Below are 24,385 nucleotides of genomic sequence, written 5' to 3' on the forward strand. Positions count from 1 at the left end.
TCAGAGGGCAGAATTTAGGGCAGGCTCCTGATTGGCTGCTGAAATCACATGACTGGGCCCAGCCAATCTGGAGCTGTCCTTGAACCCAGCCTCCTGATTGGCTGGAGAAGTCACCTGACATCCTCAGCCAATCAGAGGGCAGAATTTAGGATCGGCTCTTGATTGGCTGCTGAAATCACATGACTGGGCCCAGCCAATCAGAGGCCAGAATTTAAGGCCGGCTCCTGATTGGCTGCTGAAATCACATGACTGGGCCCAGCCAATCAGAGGCCAGAATTTAGGGCTGGCTCCTAATTGGCTGCTGAAATCACATGACTGGGCCCAGCCAATCAGAGGCCAGAATTTAAGGCCGGCTCCTGATTGGCTGCTGAAATCACATGACTGGGCCCAGCCAATCAGGAGCTGTCCTTGAACCCAGCCTCCTGATTGGCTGGAGAAGTCACCTGACATCCTCAGCCAATCAGAGGGCAGAATTTAGGGCAGGCTCCTGATTGGCTGCTGAAATCACATGACTGGGCCCAGCCAATCAGAGGGCAGAATTTAGGGCCGACTCCTGATTGGCTGCTGAAGTCACATGACTGGCCCCAGCCAATCAGAGGCCAGAATTTAAGGCCGGCTCCTGATTGGCTGCTGAAATCACATGACTGGGCCCAGCCAATCAGAGGCCAGCATTTAGGGCCGGCTCCTGATTGGCTGCTGAAAGCACATGACTGGGCCCAGCCAATCAGAGACCAGCATTTAAGGCCGGCTCCTGATTGGCTGCTCAAATCACATGACTGGGCCCAGCCAATCAGAGACCAGCATTTAAGGCCGGCTCCTGATTGGCTGCTCAAATCACATGACTGGGCCCAGCCAATCAGAGGCCAGCATTTAGGGCCGGCTCCTGATTGGCTGCTGAAAGCACATGACTGGGCCCAGCCAATCAGAGGCCAGCATTTAAGGCCGGCTCCTGATTGGCTGCTGAAATCACATGACTGGGCCCAGCCAATCAGGAGCTGTCCTGGAACCCAGCCTCCTGATTGGCTGGAGAAGTCACCTGACATCCTCAGCCAATCAGAGGGCAGAATTTAGGGCAGGCTCCTGATTGGCTGCTGAAGTCACATGACTGGGCCCAGCCAATCAGAGGCCAGCATTTAGGGCCGGCTCCTGATTGGCTGCTGAAATCACATGACTGGGCCCAGCCAATCAGAGGCCAGCATTTAGGGCCGGCTCCTGATTGGCTGCTGAAATCACATGACTGGGCCCAGCCAATCAGGAGCTGTCCTGGAACCCAGCCTCCTGATTGGCTGGAGAAGTCACCTGACATCCTCAACCAATCAGAGGGCAGAATTTAGGGCAGGCTCCTGATTGGCTGCTGAAGTCACATGACTGGGCCCAACCAATCAGAGGCCAGCATTTATGGCCGGCTCCTGATTGGCTGCTGAAATCACATGACTGGGCCCAGCCAATCAGAGACCAGCATTTAAGGCCAGCTCCTGATTGGCTGCTGAAATCACATGACTGGGCCCAGCCAATCAGGAGCTGTCCTTGAACCCAGCCTCCTGATTGGCTGGAGAAGTCACCTGACATCCTCAGCCAATCAGAGTGCAGAATTTAGGGCCGGCTCCTGATTGGCTGCTGAAATCACATGACTGGGCCCAGCCAATCAGGAGCTGTCCTTGAACCCAGCCTCCTGATTGGCTGGAGCAGTTACCTCACCCACATCATAGACTGGTATCAGTATCACAAAAGGAGAACGGAAGAAACAAGTGCATCTTTATTTGAATACAACTTTACATTGCAGCATCAGCTAAAATGGGTAAGAATGATCTCCTGTCGCACACGATAAGCTTCTGACTCTAACGATTCCACACAGGCATATTCCTCCTCCTGCTCCAGTCCAGCTGTTCCAGAATCACTCCAGATGTCTAAGCCATGCTGCAGAGCAATGTTGTGCAGCACACAGCAAGCCTGTATGATCTGAGACGCTTTTTCTGGCGAGTACTGGAGAGTGGCTTTAGAACCATCCAAACAGCGAAAGCGGCGTTTAAGAGCTTGCTGTGTGCGTTCCATGACACAGTGTGTGGCCGTATGTGCCATGTTGTAACGATAATCAGGGGGACTTCCAGGTATCTGCACTGGTGTCATCAGCCATGGCTGCTGCTGGAAAGCACTGTCCGCTGTATATAATAAAAATAAAAGAAAACAAATTATAAGCATTAAGTGAAACAAAAACATACGCAGCAGTAAAGGAACAGTCAAGGAATACACCTATACACGTGACAGGAGTCGTTTCTGATATATTTGCTCATGAAGTACAAGGGACTGAATTTACTTGCTGTTCTTTTAAATACGCGTAATTGCAACCAGTTCAAAACAAAGCAAAGAAGTTACAATATAGATACTTATTTCCCTGTATAATTTATAAACCTCCTCAGATACCAAGAAATTTAAACTTCTACTGCATACAAAGCAGCCATGAAATTTCAGCTGCTGTCAGAAAAATATACCTCAGTAAATTTCAGCTGCGTACACAAGATGAGTATTTCTAAGAAATATTTTTACCTTTAACATGCTATTGGAGTTTTAAAAGTAAAGGGACAGGAGGTGCAGCCCAAGGATGACGTCTTACAACATTCACTGAAACACAATCATTTACGCAAAACACAACATAAAGGCACAGCGTCCTCTACACCTAAGGGTAACCCTGGGAAACAACTGAACTTTACTTAGTTCCGCAGACTTACCTAGCAACCAGCCCTCTTTATGCAATTCTGTCTCAAAGAGGTAGCAGAGTTCAGACTGATGGAGCACAGCATCATCTTGTATACTTCCAGGCCTGTGGGTTTCAACCCAGAGCAGAACCCCCCGAGCATCACATGCAAGAAGGCAATTTAAAGAGTGCAGGCCTCGTCGGTTCACGTATGACATATCTTCTGCATTAGGCGCTTTAATTGTCACATTGGTACAATCAACTACCCCCAAAACTCCAGGAACTCCAGCAACGCTGTAGAACTCATCCTTCAGCCGCTGGATGGACCCGTCTTCCCTGGGGAACAGAATAAACTGGGAAGCCCTCTCCACCAGAGCTTCCGTGACATTGGTGACACAACGGCTCATGGAAGCTTGACTTATTCCAATGGTGTCACCCATGTGTGTTTGGAAGGAGCCAGACGTATAGAATCCGAGTGCTGCCAAAATCTGGGTTTCCGGGCTTATGGCTCGTGAACGTTGAGTGGGTCGGGACAGGTTACTTCCCAAGAGTTCAACAAGGTAATCAATGAATGCCCGGGGGAAGCCGTACGTCGAGACCAAGTACTCATCTGTGACATCTTCCAGTCGACAACGATCAAGGTTTCGGTGCTCACGTCCATAGAGCAGTAGGTCACAGTGCAGAATTGTAATGGGAATGGCCATAGATGTCTCTGACTCAAAGCATGTGTTCAAGCACAGAGGAGTAGTCTGAAAATAGAAAAAGAAAAAAATTTGCTCTTTTAAAGTAAATTTCAGCAAACCTTGGCCATGCACTGGCCCCATGCAGTAATGTGGTCCTCCCATCTCCACTCATAACTCCAAAGTTTAGACTAACTTTTTGCACAACAGGACTCAGAATGACATTTTAATGTACTGTATAATGGCCAATAAAAACACTTCCTTAACCCCTTCAGGCCATAATATTATGTCCCAGAATTCCACCTCCCCTTCAAGCTGGGCCACAATTTGAAGGGCTTGGCTATTAAATGTGAAAACCCTCAAAATGAGCACTTTCATCCAGGCATTCCCTTCCCTGTGATATGATTGCTGTAGGAATATAAGAAGAGGGCAATTAGCAATTTGGTGGCACAAGATAACTCCTCTAGTGATGTAATTTTCCCCGTTTCAAAAGATATCCGATCCCTTCTACTGAACAATGCAAATAAAATAATTAAAAATAGGAAGTATTAGCATTAAAAGTGTAAAAATAAAAACAATAATCACCACATCTACCTCAAAAATTAAAAACAAAATGCAAAATGCACTGTACTCTGGGAATGTTGCAGATTGGTGTTTGTTTCTGCAGGTGGACATACAAAGCAGAATAAAAATATATATATATATATAATATATTTTTTCACACTAAATGGGCTATATACGTGAATATACATAATTTGCATAGGTACACTAAATAAGAAAAAAAGGAACTTAAGGTTGAACAAGGACATAACAAAAAAGCAGAAGTGTAAAAATGCCAAAGTCCAGAAAGGGATTACTGTAAGGGATTCACTTACTGAATTTGTCTGATCCAATGTCAGCCTACAGAATATGGTGGCGCTATATAAATCAATAATATTATATTATACACATTACAAGGTAGTACACGTAAATTTCCACAATAATGGGTTCTGGTACATTTTAGAAGTAGTTAAAGACATTTGTAAAGTGCCAACAATACATGGGCTTCTTATATCGTATCTATAATTATCTGCTCAACTAATATTACGTAATCAAATACATTTGGATATTTATTCTTTCAATAGACATTCCAGAATTTTGTTTATTAGTGCAAATTATCCCAGGATAATCAATAAAGCATATCTCACTACATTCAACAACAAAAATCAACATACTGAATATCAAAGCTTTCCTGAAACACTGCAAGTCCTCTGCTAGCCGCAAGCGCTAGCCCACCCATCTACCCCTAAATTCATTTTATTTAAACAACATATTTCGCCTCCTGTAACCAGTTCCCCCTAGTTACTGCCACAGGAGATCTACTACTCCATCTTTTCACCTCTCCTTTTGTTTCAATTACCAATACTACTCCTTTAGAGTGTAAGCTCTTGAGCAGGACATCATAAGCCCACCAGTCCTGTGTAAAAATACCATAAGACTAGATGGCAGCCTACAAAGATTACATACACAGGCGTATAATATATATATATATATATATATATATATATTACACAGTGAGTCACATACACAAAAAAATTATATTATTGATCTCACAGACTTATTCACATATACTATTAAATATGATTAGGTATCCTTGGAAATCATGTTGATATATATTTAACATACATACAATCATTAAATACATGAGAAGATTGAGTGTTAACTCCTCTATTACCAGACAATACACAAAGTCAAACACACATACCTTGTGCTGTCTGCATCTTACACTGAGCTTGGTGTGAAGGAGGGACTCAACCTATCAGGAGAGGCTTCTGAACTCTCAGGCAAACAGGAGAGTTGAAAAGTCTCTCCCGATTGGCTGAGACCTCCTTCACACAGAATTCTCATTCCGGGACAATGCAGTATTCTAGATTAAGGCATATAGTATTAATGTATATATGTATGCGGTAACCACACGATTTACGTTGTACAGCACAGCATAGTTTGTAAGCACTTAATAAATGAAACGCAATAATAATAACATACTTACAAATTTTGTGAATTCTGTCCCACATGCTCGCCTTGCAGCCTTCTCCCATCAAAATACCCTTAGACGAAGTAACTGTTTCCAGCGGAGCCAATAATTTATTTTTCGCTCACAGCTATTCAGATCAGAGGCAGCCAATGAATTATATAGACGGTGCAGCTATATACAGTACGTGTATATATTATATTACAGTGTCTTGGATTTAGGTAATAAAACTATAAACATGGATGAGCGGTATACACAGGCCGCCTATAGCGCCGTTGTTACATAAGACATTACCGCACACCTCCCTGCGCGCGCTTTTTGTAGACACGCGCACCGACACAAACACGTCCCACAGAGGCTGCGCAGACAATCCGACAATGGTTACACACAGCAGATTCGACACGGCTCTTCTAGAACGACAGATTGGATATAGTAGTAAATAATAGCAGCGTTAGGAAATACAAAGTTGCGATAAAAAACTGGGACAGAGGCTATATGCTTTTATTTTTCAATTTTTTTTATTTCTGGTCGAATGTGCGACCGCGAAGTTTGGACTAATTTTACGAACTGAGAGAAAACAAAACACAAACAGTAATGGCTGCCCCGATGGGTGATTTGGGTCTGTGACAGAAACACCTGCTGTCAGCAGAGAGTACCAAGAAGAGCTGCAAGCATAAGGAGCTTTACTGGAGGAAGCTGAGAGACCGCTGGCCGCTTGGGAGATAGAAGCAGGCGGTGACAGAGTCAGAGTCAGCCCCAGGGCACCTGGAATGAGAAGCGGTGAGAGGCCCGGGGTGACGTGGGGCCGGTGTGATGGTTCACAGCTCAGGCCTCACTGTCCCTTCCTATAGCCAGATCTAGGGTACCCAGATCGGTATTTAAAAACGGGACCCCTGTGTATATCGTACGTACTGCAGGCCTGTATGGGGCAAGTGCAGCCTGGCAGGTAGGGTAATGCAAACACTGTCATACTACAAGGGACAGAAGAGCTTATATATATATATATATATTAGTTGATGTATACGATCTGTCAGGTTTTGTAGGGACCCATTTAAACCCATGTGAGTTATTTGTTAAAACTGTTTATCGTGTGCCTTAAACACCGTTAATCCCTTTTCTATTAGAATATTCCTGCCTGAACCGAGATGACACAGCAGCCACATCCTTATCTGCATATCTGTCAGACTTCCAATAAATTATATTATAAGCGCTAAGAGTATCAGCCAGTCCGTGACCTTTCTTGCCATTTTGTTCCTTAGCCTCAATTTCTCTGTATTTGTTGATTCATACTGACGCCCTTCTTGTGCCCTATATAACGAATCTGGTTCAACATGTCCGTCGCCAGAGCGTTGCTAATTACACTATATACTCATAAATACAGCTACAGTTGTGTGGTAATAGAACAACGTGTAATGTCGACAATTAGGAATTATATTTGCCTTATGGTTTAATAATAATTGCTTTGCTGTGTCTTCTGTTGATGTGTAACATGCACACCTTTTAAACCTTTTGAAGCTAGATTTTGGGTATTAAGTGTACCTGAAAGATCCCTCTGATAAAGACATCTGTAATTCCCAATTTGAAAAGTTATCTTGGAGTTTTATGCCCTGAGTATAATATCTGCATTCACACGGTATAAACTCACACTTGTTATTATGCTAACGTGCTAATCTTCTATAATCCAGGTTTACAGATGCGATGGATGCGGACCTCAGCCCCCAGGACCGTAAGGACTTGGACAAGTTTGTCAAGTTCTTTGCTTTGAAGGTAAGGAGACGGTCTTGGTATAGAAAGACGGTTTGATTCAGTTATCTTCGCCAATAGGGGGGGACTGGACAAATCCCAGGAAGCAGATAACCACAGCCCCCGGATATCACCGTGTTCTCCAATCGTATACATACATCTCTATAAGTCTGTATAAATATTCATATGTCCCTTCCTGGCTTCTAAAACTGTCAAGAAATTGGTTGCTTGTAAATGCAACCCAGATCTGAGGTTTCCCACTGGGGAGGAAAGCCTTTTTATCAGTGAGACTGTAAATATGTATCTTACGCATGGAGGATGTCCCTTTTATTCACACTTTTCTTTGTATGTTCAAAGAACCTAAACAACTTTGCATGTCACAGGCATTCTGTTTGGGTACTCACTGTCACGCTTCATTTTGCAGGCTGTCCAGGTGATTGTGCAAGCTCGCCTTGGAGACAAGATCTGTACCCGCTCCACGTCTTCTCCTACAGGCTCTGACTGGGTACCCTTTTTTCCTTAAAAGTATTTCCCTTCTTTGTTTTAACCTCTTAATATTAATGGTATCATGCTACAGTTTCTATTGTCCTGCGTTACAATATTAAGAATCATGTTAACTGACACATCGGTGGTTATTATGTGCAAAAAGTGATTCTGCTACAAAGCGTGAAAAGCTATCTCGACACATTGAGTGGTCCCGCTGATTGGCTACTTTGGTAATTTATGAAATACCTTTCAAGTTAAATGAAACTTGAATATATTCCATCACTATAAAAAATGGAACTGAATTTTAATTTAATATTCTATGATATAAACTTATAGAAAAGACAGTGACAGCCAGGATCTTAGTGAAGCTGTGCAGGGCACAGTTAGGGCATGCACTTCTTTGGAAACATATCTAAAAATTAGGATATCGTCTGTTATTGCTCACCGTAGGGTCTGTAGCAGGTGTCCTGATGTCACTCTGTAGGCTCATTACTCCAGTTGTGATTAAACTTTTTTTTTAATCATTTTATAGTTTAACTTGGCAATCAAAGATATCCCAGAAGTGACCCATGAAGCAAAGAAAGCTCTGTCTGGACAGCTTCCAGCTGTGGGACGCTCAATGTGTGTGGAGATCTCTCTGAAGACCTCGGAGGTACGGGTCGCTGAGCCCAGGATGTGACACATTTACACATGAGAGTCTACAGCTTCTGTGGGAATGATTTCAGCTTTTTTCTTTTTTTGTTCTTCCAGGGAGACTCCATGGAACTGGAAGTTTGGTGTCTGGAAATGAATGAGAAGTTAGTACTAAATGTCATATTTGTTTGGGAAAACACTAACCAGGAAAATAGACATTTCTGGTTATTTAATTGGCAGCTTATTATGGAAAAATGCAGAGAGATGAAGAATTTTATGTCCACAATAAGCTATTAACCCTTTGGCTATGTAAAGCAGCTATTATGCCGCCTTTTAAAATTCTCCACCATGCAATATACAAGACGCATAGGCCTGGTTGAAATTTAGTGAGTGTCAAAGACAGGGCCAGCCCAACCACATCTGCAAACTAGGCACCTGCGCATGCAAGGAGGACATCACGTGTCTAGCGCTTTAGAAACGCTAGAGTCATTCTTGGTCTAAAGTAAAAGTTTTTTGGTGGATACCTGAGAATGGCCACCTTGTGAAATGAGCCCATTTGAATTAATTTAACAGCTTTAAACATTCTGTGTGTTTGTGAAATAACATAATTCACAGCATTTTTTGTTTTGTTTGTTTTTTGTGGATTCTCTGCTAGCCCCTGCAGCTAATTAACTCCTGTTTTTGTAGATGCGACCGGGAAATCAAAGTCTCCTACACCGTATATAACCGTCTGTCCCTGCTGCTGAAGTCTTTACTCGCAGTCACCAGAGTGACTCCAGCTTACAGGCTCTCCAGGAAACAGGGCCACGAATACGTCATTCTGTACAGGTGACCAGCATATGATTTTCTAATCTTTAGTACATGGCAGATAGGGCTGTAAGAAATTTCGAGCTCAATTATATCACATTTTAACTAAACAAAAACGTTCAGGCGGGGCTACCATCATGCCCTTGACCCATGTACCATTAAACAGTCCATCTTGCTCAACTTGTTATCTATGCCAAAGAGGGTATCTAGCGCATGAACGTCTGCAGGCACATGCTTCACCTTGGTGGGGATCGCAGGGACTACACCAGCTTGGCATGCAGACACCATTAGCATTCTTCTCCTCTCTAACCTTTCTAACCTCTCTAACATTTGTTATTTGTCCATAGGATTTATTTTGGAGATGTTCAACTCCTTGGACTTAAAGAAGGTAACACGTCAAACACATACTTATGATAAATTCCAGCAAAACTGAAATGTTATGCGATTGTTTATCCATAAGTAGTCTACATACCTCTCTCTTCTTTCCTCTCAGGATTCCAAGCCGTACGTATCGGGACAGTGGGCACCCCCATCGGCACTCTCACACTGACCTGCGCCTACAGAACCAACCTGGCTTTCATGTCAAACAGGTAACCCGGTCTAAAGGATTGTCCAGCGTTGATAGATTTCAGTTTCGGTTTAGATCGACCACCCAGCACACTGTCCATCTGACACCTGTGAATTGTAATGGCCGAGATCAGGGGACAAGACCGATAACGAGCTATTAGTTATGGTCTTTTCTGAATTTCAACCACTGGAGTCTCTGCGTTTTTTCCCACAAGCTGCCCAGTGCTAGCCCAAAAAGGAGACTAGGGCAAGGCCTGCAGGTAAATAATACCCATGTGTTTGTTACATTGCAGGCAGTATGAGAGGACCCAGCCCATCATGGGGATTATAATCGATCATTTTGTTGACCGACCTTTCCCCAGCACCTCACACATGCATCCGTGCAACTACAGGTGAGGATAAAGATAGCACCAAAATAAATAATGACATTATTGCCCCACTCTGTAGCCTTAGAATTAGAGTAGCCAATCCGTAACACCAGCTGCAGTCGACTACAACGCCTTTTATCCTCCACAAACCTACAGCCAGTTAGAGAGCCAAAGGTGTCACCTGGCCATACCTTGAATGAGTAGAGTAGGTGAGATTTGCAACTCTCTGTAACCTGTTGACCTGTAACTTCCATTGGCCTCAGTAATCCTGCATTACAGAGATGGATAGGAAGCATTCAGTTTCATATCATATATTATAAGCTTACACATGACCAGTGTAGAGTTCCCTTACACTCTAGCAATGTGGAGCCTACCCAATGAGGTCCTGGCTATAGGGCCTCGTATTTACGCTGTGCATTCGGTCATGATTACGGTATCGATGCCAGCAGTGTTAACATCTGTGCTGTTTACTTTCCACATTTAATCCAGTATTCAGACTGATGTGTATGGTGTTTTTGTGAACATTTTTTCTAACAGGGCACCTGATGACCAAGGGCCCACTTACCTTGCTGTGGAAGAGTCCCAGGAGGTCTGTGCCACGTCTTTCTCCACGTCCCCGCCATCACAGGTACGGATTTCTCCCACCACCCTCGGCATTACTGTACATCAGGTAACAGAGTAGACCTCGGTGATGCTTTTCCGCCACATACACACCTGCAGAGCGTAGTTTTCCATCATCGAGTTAATGACATGATTTGATCTATAATAAATGAAGGTAGGTTGTATACATTATAAGCTGGACTGCAACATCTTAAAAGCAAGTTTAATCTGCCATCTGTTTACAATACTGGATAAAGATTTTAGCACTTTAGGCTTTGTTTTTCATGTGCGATGCCGGAAAGGCCATTTAAATCTTACCTCTGAATACTGTCTCTCTCTTTCTCTGGCTTGTCGTGTGTGTGTAGTATGTGTTCACTGTCAGTAAGGCACAGGGTCAAACAGCTTTTACTGTGGTGACAGATTCTACCAGGGTCCTGACAATGGGACTGGCCTTCTCACAGCAAGTGAGTTTTATAGGAAATAACATAGAGTGTGTGCATTGCCACTGGCTGGGAGTTGGGGATACTACCTGTTCAAGAAGTTTAACTGTTACTTATAGTAATACAGACTGTCCCCATTTTTACGTAGTGTTACAATGGAAGCTGATGTCGTTTGAGTCCAAATTTTGCATAGAAATGAGTTGTATCCCTAAGTTAACTTTATAGAAATAACCTTGCATGTTGCCTGTAAATTTATTTAATTTTAAGCTATCTTCCAACAAAATTGTAATTTCATGTGCCGTGTAAAAAAAAAAAAAAGACATACGCGTGTGTTCTATAGTTACGCACTGATTTCAGTGATATGTATGGTTGAAATAACATCATAACATCAGGTTTTCCACTATTGCTCTGAAAATTCTGAATACGTTACTGAAAATTGCACGGTGTGAATAAGGATTACTGGGGCTTCTTAACTTTGCATCTCTGCCTTTTACATCTTCCTTCCTCCTCCTTTCTCTTTGTCGCTGAAGCTCTGCAGTTCCCGTCTTTCCTATCAGCCGGCTGTCCTGGGAGTGGGATCCTCTGAACTGGGTTGCCCAGTAGCCTTGGCTGCTGGAGTGAGTGCCGCACATCCGCATCAGGTACTCCTCACGAGGAGGAGACTAGCACAGAGCATATAACGTAGATCGAATGTTTGTGTTGCTTGTCCACTAACTGCTTGGAGCCATCTATCCCGTGAATCCTTGTACATATTGTATAATATTGTCTATGAATTACTCATTAAAACAAAGTCAAACCAGAACCAAACTCTAACTTTCTTAGAATTGTTTTTGTCTTCATATCTTGTTAACGTTACTTACTGCTCATTCCATTTGCTCTGCACCTGAACTTTTTGATGTATTTTCCATGTTACAATGGGAAGGGTGTTTAGTCTGCCCTCTGCTCCGCACCGCACGTCCGCAGCCGGAAAGGGTCTTCGGCGATACGGAATTGCTATTCAGGTTTACGTCTGGAGTTACTAAAGCCGATTGTCTCTGTAGATGATGATGACGGGAAAAGAGGGAGGACTTCCCACCGCCGGCTTGCAGCCCCCACAAGGCACCCAGGCAGAGCACGACAGAACGGTTCCAGCATCCCCTTCTAATGTAACGGGCACCACGTCCAGCAGGTAACACCCAGCCTTCATACCCAGCATCGCCTTACATTCGTATAGTACAGGGGTGTCCAACCTGCGGCCCTCAAGCTGCTGCAGGACTACATCTCCCATACTCCTCAGCCAGCCCCTTAGCTGAAAGAGCATTGTGGGAGATGTAGTCCTGCAGCAGCTGGAGGGCCGTAGGTTGGACACCCCTGGTATAGTACAATGTACACTGACCACGTCCTCTTTAATACAGTGAAGAACTCGATACGCCTTCAGGCAGCAGTGTGACCGGAAAGAGCAACTCGCCTAACAAATCTACACGTGTCCTCTTCTCCAGGAAGGTGGGCGCTTTCGTGGATAAACCGTCCCCTCAGGTCAGTGGCAAGATAATAAAGACATTGGCCCCTATTCTACCAATATGGCTAATGTTGGCCAAACTAGCATCTATAGTGACCTATGGGCAGTTTTTTTCCTGTGGTACCTACTGTGCAATTCACCTCTTAATCCACCAAAGCATCCCACTAACCTGTTAATTCCATGTCACATCTTTACATTTTCTTGTTACTTTTCAGTCTTTTTTTTGCATCTGCCACTATTGCTGTTTTTTGGCAGGTTGACTTTAACCCCTGTCATGTTTGCTTGCAGATTACCTACGCCAGCGCGGATATACCTTTTGCTGTGTTTGCTCCCAGACTTGCAGATAATGAGGACACTGATCCCATGGTACATTCTCTCCCAACCATTTCCAACCTCATTACACTTAATCTAGAACACACTCTCTCTCTTCTGTCCCCTTTTATAAGGTGCAATCATTGGGACAGAGTACTAAATGTGGAGCAATCACCGTGGAAGCTAACAGAACTTTCCTGCTTCTTGCTGCTATTTAACACTAGGATGTATTTAATCTGATGTGTAGTGTATGCAGTAATGGTGCAAGATTTTAACACAGAGACTTCACTGGAGTCTTTAGATGATTCCTCCAAAAACCCAGCCTATTTTACATCTTCTTCCTCTTTGTTAAAGTTTATCACCCCCATTTAGGCAGCTTTGGTTGTCCTTTCTCTTCTAGGTGGTGTGCCCTGAAACCCCCGAAGACGTCTCTCCCGAAACCAAGAGTTTGCAAAGTTCTTGCTCCAGCGGTGGAACACCCCAAGATGACTTTGTGATGGTGGACTTTGTAAGAGCTCCCACCGCTTAGCTAACCAGTCTAGCTTCTGTTGCACGCTTGTAGACCATGCATTAGTTAACCATACGAGATGCCGAGGCTTACCTGCCCCCTGTGTATAAATGACTTTATTTGCCTTGCAGAGACCGGCCTTTTCCAAAGATGATATTTCCATGGACATTGGGACTTTTTATCGGGAATTTCAGAACCCACCACAGCTGAGTAGCCTGTCTGTAGACATAGCTGTGCAGTCCATGGCAGAAGATCTGGTAAGATCCTTAACGGTTCTAGAACTGATTTCTCAGTTCTAGATCGCATCTATTTGCTTCTTGTAGTTTTTTAACGCAGAGATTACTTTATCTAATTAGGTTGAGGGCTGATAATAGGAACACTGTCTATTTATTAACGTTACCTTTGCACATGCGCACTTTTGGTATCTTCACAGGACTCCTTACCAGAGAAGCTAGCCATGCATGAAAAGAACATGGAGGAGTTTGACGCCTTCGTCGAATCTTTACAGTAAGAACCTCGGTGAAGGATCTGTGTCACATCCGCAAGTGACTTCATTTGCCCTTTCCTGTCCGCAAACTCAGGTCCACGTCCTGGAGCACCCGCCATTTATTTCTCTAAGAACTTTCACGTAGGACACCTGCCTAAACCTGCAGGTACCAGTTAGGAACCGTACCCTTTACTGGAAGACTGTAAATGTTCTGTTTAAAACGTGTTGAAGAACTGTTCCCCTTATAATGGCACTTAGCACCTCCAGGGGCGTCACATTGCCCCGGTCGTATAAATTGTGGTTAGGTTTGGCAAAGACAGACTCCAGACTTGCTGAGGTCAGAGCGGGAAGCCCTGTACGTAAACAGCTTTGGAGTAATAAGCACATGCCCAGCTGTACCTCACCCGCAGTCTCTCTAAGCAGCTGCTCTAAGTATTGGGCTTTTTAATTCGAAGACCTTTTATGAACAGCAGTCACAACATCCACTAAGTCACGCTTATCAACCAAGCCATACCGAACCATAACGCACCTTAAACGGCTTGTTCATGGGTGGGCCGAACGTGCATGTTGCATTAGAGAATCCGGCCTGTGGCCCCCGCGGGTCTCTCCCGTCTTTTCTTTAGTGTTTTCCATTCTCAGGAAGAAAAGCCTTTTTTTTGTTTTTACGCACTCTGCTGGCGCTGTCCGGTTCTGTGGATTGCGCCCATTCTGTCCTTGTTTTAAGTACTTTTAAATGCCAGAAGAACTATTCTGAAGGGGTCCAGGGCAGCCCTGTAAGGGTTAAAAGTGCGTTTTGCTCTACTTTAATCCCCGAGATCTCCGGCAATCAGTACGCATCTTTATCAGCGCCTCTTATAAGCTGCTGAAGAAAGTATCACACGGCACGACCCTGCTTACCTACCTAAAAATAAACGTCTTCAAAAGTGGAGTGTTAGAAACGTACGCTAAAAAACTTAAAAGATGTCAGAACACTAAAAAAAAAATCAACTCTTGTTCATGCATAGGATGGCAGGTAGCGAAGTGCACCTAAGGGGTTAATTTGCTGTTGATCTCCATCACCCACATTACGCTGTAACGTTTTAGCGGAGGATTTGATGCTGCTACCATCTGCTCTGGCAGGAGGAGTTCTGGCACTGTTAATAGATGTATGTCAGATATGTAATATAATAATAAATATATGTATTTCCAAGACTTAACACCGATTTTGTGTTTTTTTTTTTAAATTTTTATGGCTGGTCAAATCTGGAAGCGGGTGGCCCGGAATGTTGTGTGACGTGTTATAGTGATCCGGGTGCGTCGGGGTTAAATTATTTATTTTAATCCGGATTCAAACGATTGTACCGTACTATAAACATATAATTGGTGGTTTACAGATCTAGACATAAAGGGAGATCTGTACCAAATGCCCCGGCTATGATTGAACTCCCATTATCCTCAGCCAACAAAAAACCCCATTGGGGTTTCATGGGCTTTGAGATCTAGAACAGCAGAATAAAAAAAATACTGATTTACAGAAAGAGGTCTTAATTGTTTCAATGAAAATCATTTTTAGTATTCACTTGCCTTTAATCCAGGGCCCCCTGCGGCCCTTCGGACAGATGCTTTACGGGCTGAACTCTTAGCATGTGATAGAATGCTCTGGATATCGTGTATCTACTGTATAAATGTCGTATATAATGTAACCAGACATAAGAAGAATGAATAAACATCACTTCTCATGATGACCTGACCACCTGAGTTCAAGTAACAGATCTACTCCAGTATAAGGAATATATAATAGATATGATATAATATATGCTGTTTAGGGAGCTCCAATAATCTGCTGTTAGTAACACCCAATGAGGAAGCTTCCTGCTCACGTGATCAGGAAGTGAAAGCACAAACAAGCAGTGTTCTAGGTGTCCTCATCTGACCCAGAGTTACCCTCTGAGGTAGGGAGACCAGAGACCCCTTAAATGGGGGGGGGGGTACATGTAGGATGTGGATTTAAATCACTGGAGCCGCACACGCGTGTATCTCACCGACACGCAGAGGTGTTGGTGGGTAGAGGCAGCAGTGAAGGAGTTAAATGTGCAGCTCGCTCGTGTATATTTGTAGCTGGTAAGGAGGGGGTTAATTTAACAGGCTTGGTGCGGTTAAAGGAACTTTTCAGGAATGGGCGTGGCTACAAGTTGTTTGCTTGAGGGAGGTTTTCTAATTACCAATCAGAATTGCGCACTCAGGGGGAATGGCTGAATCCCTAAGTCTGATTGGTTGAGGTCAGAAACGCCTCCGCCAATGAGATCCACATCTTTCTAGAAAACACAGAAAGTTTATAAACCGGGAGCAGAGACCTGATGAGAACCCACGGCGGAGAACACACCAGCCACAGGTAACACTACACCACACTACACACCGACCCCAGGTAACACAACACCACACTACACACCGACCACAGGTAACACAACACCACACTACACACCGACCCCAGGTAACACAACACCGCACTACACACCGACCCCAGGTAACACAACACCGCACTACACACCACACTACACTCCGACCACAGGTAACACAACACCACACTACACACCACACTACACTCCGACCACAGGTAACACAACACCACACTACACACCGACCACAGGTAACACAACACCGCACTACACACAGACCACAGGTAACACCACACTACACACCGACCCCAGGTAACACAACACCGCACTACATACCGACCCCAGGTAACACAACACCGCACTACACACCGACCCCAGGTAACACAACACCGCACTACACACCGACCCCAGGTAACACAACACCGCACTACACACCGACCCCAGGTAACACAACACTGCACTACACACCACACCACCACCCGCCCCTGGGTAACACAACAACCCCGGGTAACACAACACCGCACTACACACCATACGCTGACCCCGGGTAACACCACACTGCACTCCACACTGACCCCAGGTAACACCACACTGCACGCCACACTGACCCCAGGTAACACCACACCATACTACACACCGACCCCAGGTAACACCACACCGCACTCCACACCGACCCCAGGTAACACCACACCACACTTCACACCGACCCCAGGTAACACAACACCGCACTACACACTGACCCCAGGTAACACAACACCGCACTACACACTGACCCCAGGTAACACCACACCATACTACACACCGACCCCAGGTAACACCACACCATACTCCACGCCGACCCCAGGTAACACAACACCATACTACACGCTGACCCCAGGTAACACAACACTATACTACACGCCGACACCAGGTAACTCCACACCGCCCCAAGGTAACACAACACCACACAGTGCTACACACCGAAACCGGGTAACACCACACTGCACACTAACCTCACATAACACAGCATCTACACTACACACCAATCTCAGCCCTACAGCATCATGGAGAGTTATAATTAATGGGATCACCGGAAAAGTATTATTAGCCTTTATACGCTTTTATAGCATTTTAAGTGAAATTAGTGGTTATTTAAGGTTCTCAATTTCTTTTTATATTTCTTTTCATTTTTTCTCTTTTTTGTGCCCAAAGGGCGAGATCCCGGGACCCTCCGATGCCCAGAGGATATGTGGAGGAGAAGTGGGTGTGGGACAAGCATGGCCGCTCCTTGGCCACTGAGCTGTCCATGTGCCAGAGGGCCGTGTACTTCCATACAGACCCGGTGCTGGAGAGCTGCGGTACCGCGGGGGTGCGGGGAAGCACAGGTACCCAGCAGGTGTAGGGACTGGTCATCCCAAAAAGTGAATGAAAACTCCTAAAGCTAATAGATTTGCCAATTTTTATGCAATTCTCAGTCTGTCCCAAAGAGCTTGCAATCAGTTTTTTCCATATCTCGTTGAGGAGAGCCATAAATCATCTTTATGACCTAAATGTGGTGGTGCGGGAGCTGGCGCTGTGTGTGCGTGTGTGTGTGCGTGTGTGTGTATTAGTGTGAGTGCCCCTCACAAGGCTATGCTCTAGATCTGCCCCTGAGAAAGAGTGTGTGTGTCAATGTGCCGTGTTAGACCGTGTGTGCAGTATTATACTGTGTAGTGTTAGTGTGTGTATCGGTGTGTGGTGTTAGACTGCGTTAGTGTGCAGTGTTAGTGTGTGTGTGTGTCAGTGTTAGACTGTGTTAGTGTGTGTGTTAGTGTGCAGTGTAAGACTGTGTGTGTGTGTCAGTGTGCAAGGTAAGACTGTGTGCGGTGTTAGACTGTGTGTGTTAGTGTGCAGTGTTAGTGTGTGCGTGTGTCAGTGTGTTGTGTTATACTGTGTTAGTGTGATAGTGTGCAGTTTTAGTGTGTGTGTGTCAGTGTGTAGTGTTAGTGTGTGTCAGTGTGTAGTGTTAGTGTGTGTTAGTGTGTGCGTGTGTCAGTGTGTAGTGTTATACTGTGTTAGTGTGCAGTGTTAGTGTGTGTGTGTCAGTGTGTAGTGTTATACTGTGTTAGTGTGTAGTGTTATACTGTGTTAGTGTGTGTGTGTCAGTGTGTAGTGTTAGTGTGTGTGTGTTAGTGTGTGTGTGTGTTAGTGTGAAGTGTTATACTGTGTTAGTGTGCAGTGTGTGTGTGTGTCAGTGTGTGTGTGTTAGTGTGAAGTGTTATACTGTGTTAGTGTGTAGTGTTAGTGTGTGTGTCAGTGTGTAGTGTTATACTGTGTTAGTGTGTAGTGTTAGTGTGTGTGTCAGTGTGTAGTGTTATACTGTGTTAGTGTGTAGTGCTATACTGTGTTAGTGTGTGTGTGTGTGTGTGTTAGTGTGTGTGTGTATGAAGCACACTGAGAAGCTGCCGGTATTAAATACCCCTGTGTGAAAGAATGGGAGTTGGGGGGGGGGCACTAGTGAGTATAAAAGGGTTCGGACTCTTGGCAGGAAAGCTTACAGTCTGCACTCCACCTTCTCGTAAAGGGGACATGAAGCTGTAGCCAACAATCCCTGTAAGAGATAAGCTCTGTACTGCGCATGTTCCAGCATTCAAAACCCAATGGCGTTCCGTCTCTACCAGGGCACCAAAACCTTAACCCTTCACATGCCAAAGGCTTGTTCTTCTCCCCGCAGGGTTTATACAGGGCGAGCATTACTGGGAAATCGAGTTCCTGGAGCCCCCTTCGGGACTTTCTGTTATGGTCGGCGTCGGGACGGGCAGAGCGTCGCTGCATGCTGGGAATTTCGAGTACATTAACTTATTGGGTGAGACTGTATTTTATTTTACTGAGAGGGTGGTAGATAAGTGGAACAGCCTCCCAGCAGAAATGGTAGAGGCTAACACAGCGAGGGGATTTAAACATGCATGGGATAGACATACGGCTCCTGAATCTATATAAAATATATATAATTAGTTCATTTAGTGGGATTTCACATGGAATTCATCATTTAGTGAAAATATTCCAGAATGCCTTTTCTTATCATTATTACGAATCCAATAATTTTAAACGTTTTACCGTAATATCTCCGGGTTCTTCTCGGTTTAGCTTTTGGGCTTAAATGTGTAAATTGAGACTTTCACCGATTTCTTGACTTTATTGCAAATCAAATCATTGTTCAACAAAAAAAGGCATTTTTATCTAGGTATATAACATATATATATATATTTAGAAAGGGAGTAATTAACAGAGTAATAATAAATAATACTTTTTATGCTGCCTCTTCATGGCGCTGATTTTTTCCTCCCCAGGGAAGGATGCGGAGAGCTGGGGTTTGTCGTATAAAGGCACGGTCTGGCACAGAGGGAGCAGCCGTCGGTACACGGAACCGTTCTATGAGAGCGGAACCGTGATCGGCGTACACGTGAACCTGGAGGAGGGGACCCTGACGTTTTACAAGAACAGACAAAGCCTGGGCTTAGCGTTCACGGGGCTGCACAAGGTACCCCCCGTACCTTCATTCAAGGGTTAAAAAGCTATCATTTATAAACGTGGAGACGATGGAACTTCATATACGTGCGATGGTGACTTCTCCCCGCTTTTAGCTACACCCGCCATACTTGCCAACTTCCTCGTTCCTTATATACCAAAGGGCTCGTGGCATCAGCTTCGTGTTACGACGTATCCTCTTATGTGCGGGTCACCCCTTTTGGGCATCGCCGGTAGACCTGGCACTGGGGTCACTGGCCGGGGTAGCTGGGAATAGGTACAAACTGTCCCGGGGATTGCTGTCCCTTGTTAATCAGACCCTTGGACACGTTTAAGGGGTTAAAGCTCCGGGGCAATATGTTTGATACATTTAAGGGACCAGTTGGGAGAGATTACTTGGATGCGTATTTGATTTTTGATGGGGTTTTTTTGTAGGTGCCGTCGCCGTTGTATCCGATGGTCTCCTCCACGGCCCCCGGGACGGAGCTGTTGCTGGGGTTACGGTGTTGCCCGATGCCCTCCCTGCAGGAACGTTGCCTCAGCACCTTGGCTCACACCTTGGCACAGAAGGACTTGGTGGATCTGCTCCCTCTGCCCGCGGCCGTCAGGTGGAAACTCAAGAGCTGGAAGGAGGACCATAACCCGGAGGTCCTGGAACACGCCGTCTAACGTGTGACACGTGATGGACACGGCGGAGAAGCTCTTTGGGTATCTTCTGATCAAAGCTTCAGCTTCTCCCATACACAACCGGAGCAGAAACCTTTATTTGCACTAGAAGCGGTCAGGGTTGTACATTAAGGGCAGTAAAGCCGCCGGCTTAGGCAGGACCGGGCAAATCCCAGGTGGGCTGCTGGCCGACATCGCCCCATACGCACCGAACCCCCCTACTCCGGCGGCAGATCAGGTGCTGCAGTGTGCGGCCCCGGGCTGGATTAGGTGTCATTAGGTGGCCCCCTAGCCTCCAAGACGTTGTTTTTGGGAACTGGGGTCATTGTGACACTCACTGCATGAGACCCCCCAATGCTCAATCAGAGGACCCCGGGGGCGGCACATTTATAGCGGGGTCTTTTATATGTATCGTTGGTTGATCCTGTGAATCTGTACATACCTTTACATTTGTATCTAAATAAATATCTATATTTTAAGAAATACGCTGCATTTGGGCATCTTCTCATTTCTCTTTCTGTCAAACGAGAGGAGGACCTTTAACCCTCAAAATGCACATTTTGAATAATTCTGTATATGCCGAGTGTCCGACCCGAGGGGGAGACGGCTCCCATCTTGGCACTGTTCTGCGTACGGCGGCACGATACGCAATAAACCCCCCACGCGTGTCACCCGCAGCCCTGAACGTGTGACGCCGAGCCCAAAAACATGTTTTTCCAGACAAATCGCTCTGTTGATGTCACCGGTTGTACTTTGCACCACCTGCCTCTTCCTGACACCGCACCCAGTCCCCGATAGCGTTATCTGATGCTTGTGCCGGGAAACGGCGCTTTTATAGCTGGGAGGCCACGGGTCCTTCATCGGACATCTGTCCGCCGGTGACGCCATGGAGCTGGGCGCACAGCCGAGGACCTACTACGGAGAGCGGAGGAAGCCGTCACTGCTTACTAGAACACAACGCCTATAACCCTCAGCCACAAACACTGGTCATAGCTGGCCGAGTCTGAGCTCCCTCTAAATGATCTCTTGACATGCAACGGTATTCACAAAGACCCCCCCCGCCTCTTTCCAAAATCACTTATCCCCAATAAAAACAAATACCAGTTTTTATTTTTGCCACTTTTTTCTTTTTTAATTGAAGTACAAAATGTGAAAATCACAAGCAAAAGTAAAAACGTGACGCGAGCGTTGGAGTGACACCGGTATAAAACCCAAAAAATAATCGCAGCGTCTCGCGGAGGAGCGCCCTACGCACGGGGAGAATGGCGACCGGCCTCGATCAGGTTAGGCGACGCTTGTAAACGAGGAGAGATCGTTGTGCTTTGTGTGCAAAATCTTCAACGTACAACATGGCACTGGTTGAATTATTGGAATAAAGTACATTATTTGGCGTGTACCGAAAAAGCCCCCCCCCCCGTCCCTCGCAGCAGCAAATCAAGGAGAAGCGAAGATGTTCCCTTGTCTGTCTGGGGTGCGGAGAACCCAGCGCTTTGAACCCAAAAGAGGCTTTTGGAGCAGACTCGTCCCTACAGCTCGCACTCAAATGTGACAAAAAGAACGGTCCCTGGAGAACGTCCAACCCGAAAGCTGCGCATACTGAACAAAAAAAAAAAAAAAAAAAACACCAGCCAACCCGAAATATATTCCGATCAAGAGAAACGACTCTTCTATAGGGAAGGAGGTAGGGACTGCTGGAACGATGTTAGAGCTACATGGCGGTTAGCATTTCCCAGACTGTTTGATTAAAGGGACGGCATCTGTACAATTTTTTTCTACCGATATGGAAATTTATTTACCCCGGGGTAATCTCTTTTATAGAAGAATAAAGGGTACACCGCCAAGAAACGCTGCATTCTACAACGAGGGTAACTTTGCAAATAATATGAAAAGATTTAAGGATGTGTAATATATATATATATATATATATATATATATATATATATATATATATATATATATATATATATATATATATATATATATATAAACACATACACACGGTTTGAACCCAGGAATGTACATATAATGTGTATTTTTGTGTTTTGAGAGACACACAGTAAAATATCACGTGCAACGCTCACAATTTTCCCTTTTCTTTCTTTTTAGGACAGTAAGTGAGTGAGTATTGTACACAAGGATAGAACAACACAACATTTTGTTACATTAAAGATCGCTGAAAATCTTGGCTTGGCTGCAACGACCCCTAAAAACATCATGGCTGCAAATCGGTCAACGGAGAAGCTTATAAATTAGTGTAGAAAAATATATACGTGTCTGCGCGAGACATACGGTGCAGGGGGCGCTCGGAACGGCAGGTGTCTGCGCCAGCGATGCCGGTCTCGCCGTATCCGGTGCGGTCGGGGATAATGCCTCGGAACCGGCAACGGGTTATGGTAAAGCAGCTGCGTTATCCGCGATAGATATGGGTTCTAAGGAAGTTAACAGGACGGGTCGACATAACACGAAATGTGGTTTGGATCTTTACTCTCACAGCCAGACTAACCAGCTGAGGCGCGTAAATGTGGAAATCAAGATGGACAAGGAGTACGACTCAAACAATATCTCTCTATATAAAAGCCTTGTCAGGGTGGGTATTGTCTGTCACATTGAGAAAAGGGTCTGGTGGATAGTGTTGTGTGCGGGATGGAAAGGGTCTGGTGGATAGTGTTGTGTGCAGGGAGGAAAGGGTCTGGCGGAGAGTGTTGTGTGCGGGGAGGAAAGGGTCTGGGGGATAGTGTTGTGTGCGGGGAGGAAAGGGTCTGGGGGATAGTGTTGTGTGCGGGGAGGAAAGGGTCTGGTGGAGAGTGTTGTGCGCGGGGAGGAAAGGGTCTGGTGGAGAGTGTTGTGTGCGGGGAGGAAAGGGTCTGGTGGAGAGTGTTGTGTGCGGGGAGGAAAGGGTCTGGCGGATAGTGTTGTGTGCGGGGAGGAAAGGGTCTGGCGGATAGTGTTGTGTGCGGGGAGGAAAGGGTCTGGCGGAGAGTGTTGTGTGCGGGGAGGAAAGGGTCTGGGGGATAGTGTTGTGTGCGGGGAGGAAAGGGTCTGGTGGATAGTGTTGTGTGCGGGATGGAAAGGGTCTGGTGGATAGTGTTGTGTGCGGGGAGGAAAGGGTCTGGTGGATAGTGTTGTGTGCGGGGTGGAAAGGGTCTGGTGGATAGTGTTGTGTGCGGGGTGGAAAGGGTCTGGTGGATAGTGTTGTGTGCGGGGAGGAAAGGGTCTGGTGGAGAGTGTTGTGTGCGGGGAGGAAAGGGTCTGGTGGATAGTGTTGTGTGCGGGGAGGAAAGGGTCTGGTGGATAGTGTTGTGTGCGGGGAGGAAAGGGTCTGGTGGATAGTGTTGTGTGCGGGGAGGAACGGGTCTGGTGGAGAGTGTTGTGTGCGGGGAGGAAAGGGTCTGGTGGATAGTGTTGTGTGCGAGGAGGAAAGGGTCTGGTGGATAGTGTTGTGTGCGGGGAGGAAAGGGTCTGGTGGAGAGTGTTGTGCGCGGGGAGGAAAGGGTCTGGCGGAGGTATGGGGGGCAGTGGTGGTCTGGGCTACACGAGAAAGAAAGAAAGGTTTATGTCAAATTGTGCGCGTCATTTCAATAATGAGAGAGAATATATATACGTGCAGCTTATTTGAACGATGGACAGGTAAGCCAGTTGGTTGAAGAAACACCTGAATTGCCCATATCCAAAAATTAAAATGAGGAATTATTAATCCCCATCTCAGACTACAACTCCCACCATCTACAGCCGTTCAAAACAAATCACGCCACAGCACGGTTTATACAAACAAAGCTGGGTTCTGATTTTTCATTTGTAAAAACAATTCCAAAGATTTATGAACCTAAAAATCGCCAGCGACGGATCCCATTTAAAATTAAACATTTCAGATACCCTGGGAAGAACCCACAAAAAACATTGATTCAGACCAAGAAAGGCTGGCAGTAAGAGTCCCATCTGGGGGACCCCAGGCAAACCCCACCGTTTCACTATATCAGACCGTTGGCGTTCAGGGCTGGCATCTTGGCCCGCGGCAACGGCGCAACA

General features: G+C 45.5%; 3 protein-coding genes across 10 annotated transcripts; 2 read left to right on the plus strand and 1 right to left on the minus strand.

The window, feature by feature from the left end:
* Positions 1–1,738: 1,738 nt before the first annotated feature.
* On the minus strand, positions 1,739–3,411 carry HARBI1 (harbinger transposase derived 1). Its single transcript, XM_053448665.1, has 2 exons — positions 2,727–3,411; positions 1,739–2,159 (listed from the first exon to the last, which is right to left on the minus strand). Exons 1-2 carry the CDS (start codon positions 3,394–3,396, stop codon positions 1,786–1,788), a joined length of 1,044 nt encoding a protein of 347 aa, XP_053304640.1. The 5' UTR covers positions 3,397–3,411; the 3' UTR covers positions 1,739–1,785.
* A 2,553-nt stretch (positions 3,412–5,964) lies between these two features.
* ATG13 (autophagy related 13) lies at positions 5,965–14,144 on the plus strand. 7 transcript variants are annotated; one of them, XM_053448990.1, is made up of 18 exons: positions 5,965–6,163; positions 7,069–7,150; positions 7,551–7,631; positions 8,145–8,264; positions 8,363–8,409; positions 8,933–9,073; positions 9,400–9,440; positions 9,546–9,642; positions 9,913–10,011; positions 10,525–10,615; positions 10,953–11,051; positions 11,558–11,668; positions 12,068–12,195; positions 12,422–12,542; positions 12,814–12,891; positions 13,238–13,345; positions 13,477–13,602; positions 13,779–14,144. In XM_053448990.1, exons 2-18 carry the CDS (start codon positions 7,082–7,084, stop codon positions 13,854–13,856), a joined length of 1,635 nt encoding a protein of 544 aa, XP_053304965.1. In that variant the 5' UTR covers positions 5,965–6,163; positions 7,069–7,081; the 3' UTR covers positions 13,857–14,144. The 7 variants fall into 7 exon arrangements, with proteins under 7 accessions (XP_053304965.1, XP_053304966.1, XP_053304967.1 ...); XM_053448991.1 differs by lacking the exon at positions 12,814–12,891; XM_053448992.1 differs by lacking the exon at positions 10,953–11,051.
* Positions 14,145–16,124: 1,980 nt separating this feature from the next.
* On the plus strand, positions 16,125–20,400 carry LOC128467619 (SPRY domain-containing SOCS box protein 3-like). 2 transcript variants are annotated; one of them, XM_053449293.1, is made up of 5 exons: positions 16,125–16,203; positions 17,399–17,571; positions 18,900–19,031; positions 19,516–19,706; positions 20,129–20,400. In XM_053449293.1, the coding sequence occupies exons 1-5, from the start codon at positions 16,169–16,171 to the stop codon at positions 20,360–20,362; spliced, it is 765 nt and encodes a 254-aa protein (XP_053305268.1). In that variant the 5' UTR covers positions 16,125–16,168; the 3' UTR covers positions 20,363–20,400. The 2 variants fall into 2 exon arrangements, with proteins under 2 accessions (XP_053305268.1, XP_053305269.1); XM_053449294.1 differs by lacking the exon at positions 16,125–16,203 and adding an exon at positions 17,048–17,051.
* The last annotated feature ends 3,985 nt before the right edge of the window (positions 20,401–24,385 follow it).

The sequence above is a fragment of the Spea bombifrons genome, chromosome 10 (assembly GCF_027358695.1).
Source record: "Spea bombifrons isolate aSpeBom1 chromosome 10, aSpeBom1.2.pri, whole genome shotgun sequence".
NCBI lineage: Eukaryota > Metazoa > Chordata > Amphibia > Anura > Pelobatidae > Spea > Spea bombifrons.

Bases quoted from the DNA above. Each gene is read 5' to 3' on its own strand.
- HARBI1 (XM_053448665.1), bottom strand. From the start codon at position 3,396: ATGGCCATTCCCATTACAATTCTGCACTGTGACCTACTGCTCTATGGA. The intron at 2,160-2,726 runs GTAAGTCTGCGG...TATTATATACAG, and splicing joins TAAAGAGGGCTGGTTGCTAG to CGGACAGTGCTTTCCAGCAG.
- ATG13 (XM_053448990.1), top strand. From the start codon at position 7,082: ATGGATGCGGACCTCAGCCCCCAGGACCGTAAGGACTTGGACAAGTTT. The intron at 7,151-7,550 runs GTAAGGAGACGG...TTCATTTTGCAG, and splicing joins TCAAGTTCTTTGCTTTGAAG to GCTGTCCAGGTGATTGTGCA. The intron at 8,410-8,932 runs GTTAGTACTAAA...CTGTTTTTGTAG, and splicing joins TGTCTGGAAATGAATGAGAA to ATGCGACCGGGAAATCAAAG.
- LOC128467619 (XM_053449293.1), top strand. From the start codon at position 16,169: ATGAGAACCCACGGCGGAGAACACACCAGCCACAG. The intron at 16,204-17,398 runs GTAACACTACAC...TTGTGCCCAAAG, and splicing joins GGAGAACACACCAGCCACAG to GGCGAGATCCCGGGACCCTC. The intron at 19,032-19,515 runs GTGAGACTGTAT...TTTCCTCCCCAG, and splicing joins CGAGTACATTAACTTATTGG to GGAAGGATGCGGAGAGCTGG.